Source organism: Alternaria incomplexa, assembly GCF_024043165.1.
Source record: "Alternaria incomplexa strain BMP 0042 chromosome Unknown scaffold_11, whole genome shotgun sequence".
Classification (NCBI taxonomy): Eukaryota; Fungi; Ascomycota; class Dothideomycetes; order Pleosporales; family Pleosporaceae; genus Alternaria; species Alternaria incomplexa.
Window position 1 is genome coordinate 1,406,502 of NW_026249860.1, and position 13,316 is coordinate 1,419,817.

A 13,316-nucleotide genomic window follows, 5' to 3' on the forward strand; every position below is an offset into this window, starting at 1 on the left:
AACTTCTGATGGTGACATGTCAGGGTCACAAGGAGCAGACTGCATTAGACTAAGAAGTGAACATAGACGCTGTAGTACATCTCGTGATGACTTGTGTGATGGCGATGGGTGGGTTGGAGTTGGAGGGGAAGGCGCCAAGACCCTGTGCCTTCCCGCCGTTAACGGTTAGTTTACATCCCGCCTAAACCCAAACAACTTATCGACAGCGCCCTCGCGATTCAACCGCGACACCACCGACGCGTCGCCCGCACCAACACGCGCATTCATTCCTTGCGGACAAGACTCTGAAGATGGCGCCCACAAAGAAACGCGAAGCGCGCGAAAACAATTACTACAACGTTGGCGTTCAGGGAAGGTAGGCAGATAGTTATTGTTTACGCGCATCAATAACTAACATTGCGCAGGAAGACCGGCATCACACTCGCAGACAAAGGCGTGTACGACGAACATGGCCTCGAACCGATTTCCGGCATCTTCTCGTCGCCAGAGAGGTCCCCACCCAAACAAGGGAATGATGCGACAGGATCAGGCTCGATGGAGATACAAGAGAGTGCGCAGATATCGACGCAATCGCGAGGGATGTCACTGACAGGCCCGACAGGTTCAATGCCAGAACTCACCACATCCCACCAGATCTTGCGCAACAACCGAACGCTCCTCCCTCCGCCCCGATCGCGATCACCCAAGAAGACCAACCTCGGATCTTCGCCGCGACGGCAGTCCTCCATGGCGCCGAGGGGAAGCTCTCCTCCGCCATCCAGCCCCATCCGCGACTCCGCACAGCCGATTGCGCGACGCCTCGACTTTGAACAGGACGAATCAAGCCTACAAGAGACGCCAGCTCTAAGCGGATCAGGTGCGCGACGAGGAAAGCGATCAGACGTGTACGATATCCCGGAAGAAGAATCGCCGGGCCCGGCAGAGAGCGCGATCTTTGAAGAGAGTATTGTGCAGGAAGAAATCACAGCCAATGAATTGGGAATAGCCGCTGAGGAGAGTTTCGTTGCGCAAATCGGAGGCGAAGAGAGCATGGCCGATGACCAAATTGTTGAGGACCTTGAGGAGCTGGATCGTGAGGAGGAGTCTGAAATTGTTCCAGAACCACCGAAAGAGAAGGCCAAGAGGGGTAGGAAACGAAAGAGCGATGTTGTGGAGGTTTCAGAAGGGGAGCAGGAGCCAGCAGAGAAGCCGCGCAAACGGGGCCGCCCTACCGCAGCGCAAGCTGCGGAGTCACAGAAGAGCAAGAAGACTACGCCTGCCGAGCGCCGACGGTCACAACGTGTATCCGACGTCAGCGAACTGGAGGCACCCGTGGACGACTCGATAGATCAATCTGAGCAGATTGAGGAAGCACCTGTTGCGCCGAAACGACGAGGACGGCCACCCAAGGTGCAACCGGTTAGCGAGCAAGAGAACAGCATCGTTGAAGCGCCAGTCGACGACTCAGTAGATCAATCGGAACAGGTCGAGGAAGCGCCTGCACCGAAGAAGCGCGGCCGACCGACGAAAGCGCAGCCAAATGAGGAACAAGATGACAGCATTGTTGAAGCGCCGGCCGACGACCCAGTAGATCAGTCGGAACAAGTCGAGGAAGCGCCTGCACAAAAGAAGCGCGGACGGCCAGCTAAAGCGCAGTCAAATGGCGACAAAGCAACATCCTCAGCATCGGCATCAGCATCAGCCAAACCAGCGACGAAGCCTAATGCAGAATTCACAAAGCCCGCGAAACCTGTGGGCAGACCGAAAGCAAATGCAGAGTCCAAAGCGAAATCGGCAAGTGCAGAGCCAAGGTCCAATGGAGTATCGAAATCGAAGACTCCACAGGCGGAGAGCGAGGAGGCCGGCAAGCTGGTAGATGCGTACGGAAATCCTCTCAGCAGAAAAGACATCGATCAAATATCTGCGACATCAGCCGGCTCACGCTTCGGACGGGGACGACATCTTTCAGTATTCCGCGAGATGGATCCCGACAATGTCGCTCGCATAGGACGGACAGGCAGACATCGTGTTGCGCCCATCGACTTCTGGAAGAACGACCACATCTCCTACGACCCCGACGGCAGCATGTCGTCGATTGTGAAGAGTCAAGCAGTAGAGGAAGAGAGGAGACCCACCAAGAAGTCCAGCTACAAGAGCAAAAAGAGGGCGCTCACTGTTGTCGAAGAAGAGGAAATCGAGCTCGACCCCTGGGAAGAGCAAGGCACTCTTGTTGGCAACTTTAGAGGTTTCGACACTGTTGGTGAGGTTCCCTCCAACGACATCATCGAAGACAGTAAGTGGCCTCAAACCTCAAGAACGATCAAGTGTCACTAACCATATCACAGCCATCGCATGGAACGAAAGGGGTGTCGAGCCCAGAGCCGTCGGAGATGGCGGCTTCAAATACGCAAAGATTGGATCCATCGGCAACTTCTTCAACTGGGGTCTCATCGAACTCGGTCCGGATCAGATGAAGCGCACGAAGAACTCACGGTACATGCACATGATCTTCAACGTACAGTCTGGTACTGTGGAGGTACGTGTGCATGAGAACGAGTTCACAGTCCACAAGCAAGGTGTTTGGCAAGTCCCTCGAGGTACGTTCTTTCTCATCATTATTCTCTGTCACTTCAGCACATTCTCGAAGATGCACGGCAGCATGAAAAGACCTGTCGCCGTGCTCCTTCACTTCCTTCCATGCATGCACTCGCTACAACAACCCCCCCATCCGCCTTCCCTTACTTTCCCCGTCTCTGTACGACAGCCGTTGCATTATGCTCGACGCCATCCGGGTGTTTGCATATCCCCATCTCACACCACACTTGCATGCCCGCGTTATACGTTCCTGCTCTGCAACATGGCACGACATTGGGGGGACCAGGGGCACGTCCAACAAGCAACCAGGGCAAGCGAGCACACAGGCGAAGCGAACCCGATTCTCGTCACCCGCATGGGCGTGGCGCTGACTGCAGCATGCTGTATAACCATTGACGCTAAAGCCTCGCCCAACCGACGGTGCACAACATTGTCGTTCGCTTGCTCTTGTGGCGGTTACCAAACTTGCTCTAAGCCATCAGGCAAAGAGAGAGAGAGAGAAGAGCGCGGTTACGGCGCGCCACAAACACAGAGACACAACAAACCCGCCTCTCCGACCCGCTTGCGCCCTCCAACCCCAGTCTTTTCTTTTCGTTTCGCAAATTCCCCCGCCCTCGAGGCTGTCATCCAACCATCGCTTCGCGTGGCGCTCACTTTGCCGCTGTTTCCTTGCTCGCACCCCTTTCTCGCGCTCTCATTGGTCCAAAAGCACACGCAGCTAACGAGTGCTCAATCACAACAGGCAATACTTATAGTATCAAGAACATCGGCAGCGGGACGGCTCGTGTGTTCTTCGCTCAGGCGAGGGAACTGCATGTCGAAGAGGCGGAATAATGATGATGGATGGTGTCGAGTTACATGTTGCCTTTGACGACAGACAGACAGGCAGGAAATCATCTTTGCATACACATGTTTGAATTCAGTAGCGGTGTAGACATTGGAGATGCCCCGTGTAGCGGTCAACGTTCGTATGTGTGCAGCATCATGGGTTTCACGAAGCTTCTTTTTTGGCTCTCACAAATGCGAAAAAGGACACCTTGATGGTCTGTCGGTTCTTCTGTGTCCTTCTGTTGTTGTCCCTGCACGTTCGCGCGCTTGTCGACGTGTTCGCGCTGAGGTGGGGATGGTGTGGGTGGGGCGCATGCTGCAGATGTTTTGGCCCGGCGATACTTGAGAAAGGCTAAGCGCCGGGGTTTCTTTCTCGCTTTTAGTGAGGGTTTGGGAAGCGGGTGAAGCGCGGTTGCCTCTCTCTACTATGGACACGATAGTCTTGTAGAATATCGTGGCTCGATTGGGATAGGCTAAGCTAGAGGAATAGGGAATAGATACGAGTACGCGTCGAGATATAGTCAGGGATGTGGATGATGACATATGTCGATTTGTCCTTACAAACTATGCTTCCAGCGGATCTGATTATGCGTGTTCGCTCGATTCGGAATTATTTGCTTCCGCGGAAGGAGTCCCGGGACTGTTTACTGTGGCTTCCCGTACTGCCAATCTATCGTTCCAGATGAGAGAAGAGAACGCTCGTTCACCGCTCATCTGCCGGGTTCTCTTACTTTGTTTTTGGTGGTTTGCTAGGGGAGGGTAAGGGGATCGCATGCGTTCTGGATTCGATCTGCTCCTACTGCGAGTTGCCGTTGAGCGGGTGGGTAGGTATGATTGGAGAGACCAGTAGGACAAGGTATCGGATGATGGATAGATGCGAAATGTGATACAACGATGTGCCAGTGATGGGCTGCATGCCGTTACTACAGAAGATCTTAGAGGCACATATCCTTAGCTTTCATGACCTCAGTCTATCAGACAAAAGCGTAAGAACTGCGTGTCGTATAGCCGTTTTGAAGTGTGAATCGTCTTACTCCAATGCCACCAGTCTCGTTTACTAAGGAGTTAAAGACACTGCAGTCCAGCAGGGTTACGTGACACTCTAACATCCCCTCACCTATCCACATCAACACACTCCTTCTAGCCCTCGATATCCCCAGCCTCATTCTCATACACTCATAGCTCCATTGTAGTTCTTCCATCGTTACATTCACCGGGTCTATTCTGTACATCTTGCAGCTGCACCTATCACTGCATCTACGTCTGCATCGGCGTCTTGTATCACTCAGCCCGCGGCTTGTATGCCGAAATCATGTCATCCAATCAGCCAGCTGTTACACAAGATTGACTGGCTGTCATCTTTCCCCGAGATGTACATTGCCATGCATCTATGTGGGTTCTATTGCACTTCGTGTTACACCGTGAGCAGGTGATCAGCTTTCAGCCTCGTTTTGAGGTACTTACCTATCGCTGCATGTGGAATTAGCACACGAGAACGAGGAGAAACCCACTTCAGAGCTGATGTTCAAGGGATGTAGTCCTTGGAGACATCATGATGAAGTAGAACATGAAATTACGGGAAGTGAGATTACGCGGCCCACCTATGCCAGTTTATCACGCGTTGTCATCACTGTCTCTACGGCCTAACTTTCTTCATCCACAGTAACGCGTAGAATCTCATCGAAGCACACATTCGCCACGTTCAAAACTAACTCCAACTGCGTGTGGAAGCGGTGTGCCAGCCATGTGTTGTACGCCCTCCACCTTGCCTATCTCCATCTCACTTTCCATCCATCCTGGACACAGTGTAGTGTAGTCCACAAGCGAAACGTTCATGGGTAGTTCAGATGCATGCCTCCCCTACACCTCGTACATTACGGCTACCATGATAGAAGTACCGAGACCTGCATTCAAGATACAGTACCACTACCATTACCACTACCGTAATCTCCACCTGCATACACTACTCCTACACAGCCTCTCCACGGCGATATCGAGCGGTGAGAAGCGGTGTAAAAACATCCATCTGCCATCTGCATCTCCAAAATAAGATTTCGCAGCCTCCGACATTATGTACATTGCCACAATCCGGTCGAGAATCCATACCGGAAACCTACAGAAAGCCACTTATCCAACAAACAGTTCTCGCCCAGTTCTCGCCCTGGTATAGTCGAGTTGTCGTTGTAGCGGTGTGGAGCGGTGTAGAACACTGTAGTAGTGTAGTCAGTCCCGACTAGACCCTTGCGCCGCCACCAGCCTTGATCCGAACTTCGAACTAAACGACTTTGTGACGTCCGGTGAAGATGGATACACACGACCACGGGTGTGGTACCTTGCACTACGCCATCTCGCTAACAGTAGAGAGTATTTGCGTTTTCTTTGCTGAATCGGAGGAGGAAATATCTCGGCCGGTAACGAAAGAAACCATGGAGTTTCATGGGATCTAGACGGTGGAGGAGGAATGCAAGGGCAACGATGTTAGATGTTAGTAAAGATGCAAGCCTAGCTCGCCGTTACCTCGCCTCGAACCAGCAACGGCGACACCAAATGCAGAGATTGAAGGTGTGGAAGAAATGTCCGTGACACCGCTCCTTTGCGCAATTCGCGTTCAGTCGCAACACCTTGGCCAGACCGGCCTGAGGCCTCCATGGCATCTGTGTCGTGTTTGGCAGTTTGGCAGTATGGGTTGTAAGCTGTCCTGCCATCTCTTTCCATCATCATCACCCCACCAACTACCGTCAGGTACCGTCATCAACCCCACTAAGCTTTGGTCTCGTCGAAATGTTAACCTCAAGACACCACGTTTCAAAACAATCTCCAAACGCGCAACCGCCAACCAATCGGCATACCTAAAACAATCACAATCACATGATATTGTGTTCAGCCTCACATGCGCCTCGTCCGCTGTCGTGCCATAGGCCAGTCACACACAGATCCAGCTGTCACTTGTCGCAGAAGTTCGGAGTGCCTTAATTCCCAGGAAGGACCGTAACTAAGCGGGGTAATTGCAAAACGGAAACCCAAGTTTTAAGGCATCCCATTATCCTGCCAATCTGGCATTCATGGACTTTACTCCATCCATAGGTACTCCAGATTTGATGAGTGGGTGAAATGATGCGCTGATTCCTGGTGTCTCATCATAATGGTTGGAACTCGTGACGAGGGATTAACCTAGTGCAAGTCGCGATTCTCTCACAAGAACGGTGTGGGACCGGCGAAAATCGACGCCAAAATACCAAACTCGTGCGGTCGCGGTCGGCTTTGAATGCCGGAGCGAATTGCGCGATGGAGGACTGCCCGAGGTCGAAAGGACCAAGGTTTACTGTCTTGCGTAGGTAAGCTACTTAGTAAACCAGCAAGATGCAAAACATGAATCGTGTAGTCACTCTCGCCTGTCGCGTGCTTTGTCAAAAAAGCAAAGAAAATATCGGTCTTGTTTAGTCTTGGTGCGCTGGTCTCGGGTCCTTAGCGGTTCATTCATTTTCCCCTTTGGGGGGATGGAGGGGCGGGCGAGCATCTCTGGGTGAACAGGGCGTGAACTATTCGATCGGCGCCACTAATCTCGCATTCGTCTGTCCTTTCCCTTTCTGACTCGAAATCGCACCGAAATTCCGCGGTGTGCGGAGTGTCACGTCGTCCCACTTGGGCGCTATGTCTCAGGCTTGCGATCGTCATGGAATCACGATTTCGGCGGTGATAATTTCCATTGTCATTGCGGATGAGGAATGCGGTTGCGGGATACACCGTGGGAAAGCCGTTGGGCATCTGGTGTCGGATGCCGATGTGTGGGTTTCGGATGCTGAACCAAACTATAGATCTACTACTGCATGTACAATACTGTAGTGCAATACTTGCTTGTTGGGTTGTATGGATTGGCGAGTGTTTGCACGTTTATTTGCATTGGGCTGCTTCTTTGACGCAGGAGGCGACGAGCGCTGGCTGGTGGCTTGCTGTATGAGCTGATGTGAGCCGATTTTCTTTTTACTTTTGGCCAAAGCCCCATGCAGCTTTGCGCGAACAGACGACGCCTGTCTCAGCAGCCCGAGGTCTGTTCAGCTGCCTCGTCGAGGGATGATGACATTGAGCGAAAGGTTCCGATCCCCAAAATAACGACATGACCACATCGCAATGTCAATGTGCGCATGGCGGGCGACGGAGAAGGCTCCGATCGGCTTAATCTCATCTGTTCGCGCGCTGCTCGCAAGCTCAAGCCAAAGGCCGAAATTAGATGGCACGTGGGGAGGGATGATGCAAAGAACATTCTTGAGACGTTCGATTTGGTCTTCCCGCCCGCACGGCTTAGCCTGCTTCAGAACCAGCCCCCATGTCGCATGACATGGAACGCGGAGCCAGTTCGCCGCCAAACGCGTGGGCAGCAAGAAGTAAGGGACAGCGCCCTCGACACTGTTTCCATGGAACAGCCCTGATGCAAGCGGCGGACGTGCCTGGCCCACACATGTCACGGAACGGTTTTTTCTCTCGCTCCTGCGAGTGACCCATTCAATTGCCATGCTCGCCCTTGTCAGTTGTTTCGGCCTAAGGCAGCGATCCCGGGCGATCAGAGAACCAGCATGCAGGATGGTTGCAATCCTGCGACAACGATATGTGAACCAACATGTCATAATTATCGTATGATGTGGCAAAGCCGATGAGAAGGTTCGCGCGGGTAAGGCGACGCCAGGCACTCCTAGCCGCACACTCCTGGTGTGCATTGAACGCAGAAAGGGATGGGTGGTGGCAGGCCCTGGGGTGGATCTGTGTATGTGTCAAGTGAAAGGGTGTCGTCATGTGCACAGTCATTCTGTGAATGGTGGCATGTCAGCGCCCATGATTCGCGTTTGGCGAACAGGTGGGAGATTTGGCCCTCGACTACCCATGCTCCCCATGCCGCATCGGGAAGGCTTCTCGAAGGGCTGCGATCGCCGGTCAGTGCCCGCGAGAATAACGACACTGTTCATGCATAACCTCTTTTGCGCCGTGATTTGTTTATGCAACGCAACACGAGCAGCGCCGAGGAGCGGCTCGGCCGTTTGACAATAGTTCACCCATCCGTTCCCCGATCATGCGAACACCTATTGCGTCGCATGGCCGAGCCCCGGGGAAAAAAGTAACGTAAGGAGCGGTGTCCCATGGTCGCCGTCTTGGTTCGTCTGCCCATTACCGTTCCGTTTGTGTCATGTTGCATGGTTCGAGTTTGTCGTCCCATGCGCCAGGTCACGCTGCTTTGGCTTTAGTTCGGCATTGCGCCGTGTTTTGGTTTTTTATGCCGACTCGCCTGACGGCACGTAGATGAATGACACAATCTGCCTGAATGCGATGTCGTGGACATTGGCGCGAACGAACTGGCGGGTAGGTGGGTGGGCGTGACGGCGACGGCAAGGGGAATATGTCATGGGCATAGACTTTGGACTAGGCGTGGCCTTCTAGAAGCATCATGGAAGGTTTTTTTCTGCAAAGGCACGCACTGGGCAGGTTGGGTGGTGAGAGGGCGTGCCTTGGGCGGGTTGAACTAGGCTGTTTCAAAGCGGTTCGTGAAGGCTGGGGCACGTGCGAGCACCATCTCAGCCTTGTGCTCCGAGTGGGACGGGAGCGGAGAGCGCGCGCGCGCGCACACACAACAAAGTTTGGTTTACGCCCAAGGCACCAATTCGAGGCCGATTAGCTTTGGCAACTAACTGCAGGCAAAGGCGGCAACCACGGGAATTTGGCCAGGCTTATCGATTAGCAGCCACGCAGCCCTACGGCATCCTCAAACACGCCAGCCCGCCAATCACGTGCGCCGCCTGCTTTTTGCGGGGCGCAACACCCTCTTGCCTGCACAGCAGAACCGATGACACGACACCCAGCAGCCCAAGCCCTAAAATAGTTTGCATACACACTTACGCATTGCAGCGCCATGCAAGGACAGCGAACCGTTCTAAAGACAAGTTCATGCAAAGACGCCCTCGTGTTGCCCAATCGCGTGGCCCAAAAGTGAGGCTACGAGGCTGTGCTAGTGGAGACAGACGTGATGATCGTGAACAACGCACCTTTACCACACCCTCCTGGCGAACGTGTAGTAGACAGACCTGCGTGAGACAGCCACCACACTCCCCCACCCACCCAGGAGGCGAAAAATTTCCGACTGGAGCTAAGCTTTGCTGAACACACCCTGAAGCGGTGACAGCGCAGCGCTCCGCGCACGCTGAGTCGGCCACGTAGGTACCTGTTTGACCGACCTTTTGCTCAGGCATGCCAAAGTGTGGCACCCATGGCCGCTACGTCATCATACGATGATCCGGGGTAGACGAACGTTGTTTTCCCGGCGGTGGGAATTTCGTTTGCTGTTCACCGCCACGCCACACACCTCGTACGTGCAGGGTCATGCCGGACGGCCTGTTGCTATGTTGAGGGACACGGTAACTTTGGAGGGTCCGAAAGAAACGTAATTAGGGAGGGATGGAGGCATGGAGGCGGGTTTTGCTTCTCGGAGATGAACGGAACCGTTTGGTTCATGTTGTATTATAATCTTGCTACTACTATGACAATGTGCTGGCCATGCTGGCTTGCAGGGTACAGGTGGCGAGCGCGAAAAAAAGTCTTTCCAACGTTGTCTTTGATACACTTCGAGGCCGTAAACTAGCTGGTTGAACACGTAGTTCGACACGTAACATCTAAGAGGGGGGAAAACATTGGTGTAAAGGTATCCTCGCCACGCTATGCCGCTGGGTGTGCTTGTGTTGAGATGGATGATTGAATATAGAGAAATGCGAATGAACCACACCAAAACAGTGCTGTGACAAACAGGTTCATGGAAAAAAACAACCATGATAATGGAACAGAATGCGAGTCTAGAGGGAGAAACAAACGCTATGATGTTCAGCAAAATGCGAGAAAAACAGAATGCCAGACGAGATTGATATCCATGCGAAAAAAGATGTTGACAACCAACCCACGCTAAATGCCACAGTCGTGCGGAACAATGCCCCTGCGTTGATCTTCATCCAGGCTCTGCAGCCCGAGTTCCCTAATTCTAAGCTTTCGTGGTATACCCCGTGTGACTCCTGAACCCTTCTCTCTTTGTTTGCGCCGAAACCCCTGGGTATACCCACGCTTCATTACGGTTCCTGCCCGAATGTTTGTGTATGCATGCATCCCGAAATATGTCTATATCCCATCTACTACAAGTAAAGAAATCGTTGAATAATGCGAGTGCGAGACGTGTCTATGCGACTGCCGATGCGGGTCGCTCGTAAGGTGTCGACGGTTGGGGTGGCGATGGTCGGTCGCTTTCCTCGCGCTTCATGCTCTTGATGCTGCCGGTTCCGCTGCGCTGCGACATGCGGTCGGGACTCCTCATGCCCTCACTCCGTGTGTGATGCTCTGCTCGTGACGGGCCTGGGGCCTCTTCTTCCCTTCTCCTCTGGTGGTACGCCTCCATGTAGCTAGGGATGCTGCCCTCTTGCTTGATAATCGACTGCATGCCTGGTACAGGTGCTGTCCTGGCTCCGCTGATCAGGTCTTCTTCCGACTGGGGCTGGATCTGGGGAAGAGGTTGGCCTAGTTGAGGGGGCACGCTGGACCGGTTGCGAGGGTCTGCGCGCCTGCGACTGAATGAGCTGTTCCTCCTCCTTCGTCCGCCCGCGCTGGAACCGCTGTCGGCCCGCTGGTGGTAGCTGTGCATCGGACCTTGGGGCATGGGCGGGGGCACCTGATGCAGCTGCGGCGGCATCGGGGGCGGGTTTGGCATCAGTTGAGGGGCGTTGGCAGGCGTGAAGCCATGCGGGGCAGAGGCTGGTATAACGGGCACTTGCGATGGCGAGCTCATGCCTGTGCCGGTTGCAGATGGGTGGAGCTGAAACACCGGCGCATTCGCACGCGCGCTCATCTCCTGCTCACCCAGCTGCCAGTGCATCGATTCGGCGGACCGCCAGGGAATGCCCATCTCGGTAGCGACCTTCTGCCACATTTGGTCCTTGAATCTAAGAAGAGTCAGTATTGATTTTGAGTAGAGTGCGCGGAAATGCGTCGCATACGCGTGCGGCAGAGTGGGCTGGGGTAGATCTGAAACCAAAGAGGTGGGCTCAAAACGAAGGAACGGATGACCAAGATGGAGAAGTCTGGCCATCCGGATTTGTCGAGTGGTACATACCGAGCGTAGAGTCTTGCGAGCTTGTTTTTCTTCTCCTCGTCCCAAATGGCTCGCTTCTCGAGGTAGTTCTGGTATCGTAGTCGGCAGGAAATGGAGCTTCTTCCGGGTAGTCGTTTCGCAATGTCGTCCCACTTCATTCCCTGACCCCGCAGCTCGATGGTCAGATTGTCCTCCTCTGGTGTCCATTTGGACTGTTTCTTGGCCGGACTTTCGTCGGGAAGCGGGGTTTGAGATGCCTGTCGCTTGAGTGTTGAAGGGGGGGAGCCATTAGTATTTTGCGGGTGACGGGGTGGGGAAGGTCCATGTGGGCCGGAGTAAAGCGGGCGAAAGTGTGGGAGCGGTGCGGGTTCAGCGTGGCGGTGAAGTTCGGAGATGGCAGGCAGAACAGGTCCTCCTAGCATTGATCCGGGTCCTTGGGGTGCTGATGTTGGTGCCTGTTGGTATGCAGACATTGGCGCGTAGTGCGGGGGGCCTGGGTACGCGGGTGGTCCAGAGGCATACGCCGGTGACGCTCTTTGCGATGGTGACTGTGTGTATGCTGAAGGTGCGGTTGTGTATCCTCGGGTCGCTCCTGTCGAGTGGGACACATTTGATATGGTGCTCTTCTTGCTCGCAGGTGACTCTGAGCCCCGAGCGCGAGGCTCGAGGAGGAGGTTGATATCCAGGATGACGGTGAGGGACTAGCTTCTAGCCAGCCCATAAAATGGAGAAAGTTGTCAAGAGACCTGCGTCCTTGGAAAGCTCAAGTTGCCGAAAGATGTACAGTCGGTCAGTCAGTGGCGGTGTTGGGGTAGGCGGCTGTAAGGTGTGGAGTACAGCAGATAGATGGCTATCTATAAGTTGGATGTGTACCGATCAGGTCGGGCGTTGTCGTAAGGTAGCCTCGCAGATGATTGACAGGAAACCGTCGTTTGATCAGCCCAGGTGTGGCGTTGGGCAAAGGCAAGGCAGAAACTGAGGTTGTGTCCGTGGAGAGTGGGTGTTGATGTGCAGGTGAAGTTGGTAAACAACAACAGGGAGGCGAAACGTGTTATGGGTAGCTGTGTATGAGGATGAACAGGAGAGGACAGTGGTAAGGTGATGAGGTTCGGATAGACTAAATGTGCCGACGATGACCCAAGTAGCCAGTTGCGAGGTACTTTGGATGATTCACGCTCTAAGTGGTCGATCGACTCGAGCTATTTGGGCTATGGGCCGGGGCTTTCGGAGCAGGGGGTGAAACAGGCCAACCACTCGGTCTGATGAATGACGGGCGTGCTTAGCCACTGACTTTTCAGGTCGAGAAGGTAGAGGAGTAGCGTAGGGGAGTGGTGGATACAGACTGGTAGGAGCAAATGTAGGTAGGGTCTTAGGGAGTGAGCATGGATGTGTCAGTAGAGAGAGTTAGCGTGCGACTGTAATACTAATAGCAGGCATCCCTTGAAGCCCTGGGCTGGCGCCGCCTCATCGTCCGCCGCGGTAGGGATCCGGGGGCTTGGGATCAGGATGTACCCTTTGCGTTTCTGACTTGACACCCACTACCTCTGCGCTTAACGCTTTGGCGACTCGTGCTGGCGGCGCGCCACATTAACGACCCACAGACCACTTGCGTACCACAGCTGATCCGATCTAAGGAAGCATGTCTGCCGGAGATTTTAGCGAGACCAAAAAGAAAAGGACAGGCCAAATTGGCAGCGTTAGCTTGACACAAAAAGCACGACACCCGTTCTTGCGTGGTGAGTACTGCGATGACGTGTCCCCCACTTGGGAGGTCACGGAGGTCACGAAGGTGGTGGTAGCTATC

At 53.9% G+C, this 13,316-nt stretch overlaps 2 protein-coding genes across 2 annotated transcripts; one reads left to right on the forward strand and one right to left on the reverse strand.

The window, feature by feature from the left end:
* Nucleotides 1–290: 290 nt before the first annotated feature.
* On the forward strand, nucleotides 291–3,408 carry J4E90_007866 (uncharacterized protein; the record flags this gene model as incomplete). Its single annotated transcript, XM_051437396.1, has 4 exons — nucleotides 291–355; nucleotides 405–2,272; nucleotides 2,325–2,576; nucleotides 3,317–3,408. 4 exons carry the CDS (start codon nucleotides 291–293, stop codon nucleotides 3,406–3,408), a joined length of 2,277 nt encoding a protein of 758 aa, XP_051289142.1.
* Nucleotides 3,409–10,606: 7,198 nt separating this feature from the next.
* Nucleotides 10,607–11,985, reverse strand: J4E90_007867 (uncharacterized protein; the record flags this gene model as incomplete). The annotated part of the gene is made up of 2 exons (XM_051437397.1): nucleotides 10,607–11,363; nucleotides 11,534–11,985. 2 exons carry the CDS (start codon nucleotides 11,983–11,985, stop codon nucleotides 10,607–10,609), a joined length of 1,209 nt encoding a protein of 402 aa, XP_051289143.1.
* Between the last annotated feature and the right edge of the window lie 1,331 nt (nucleotides 11,986–13,316).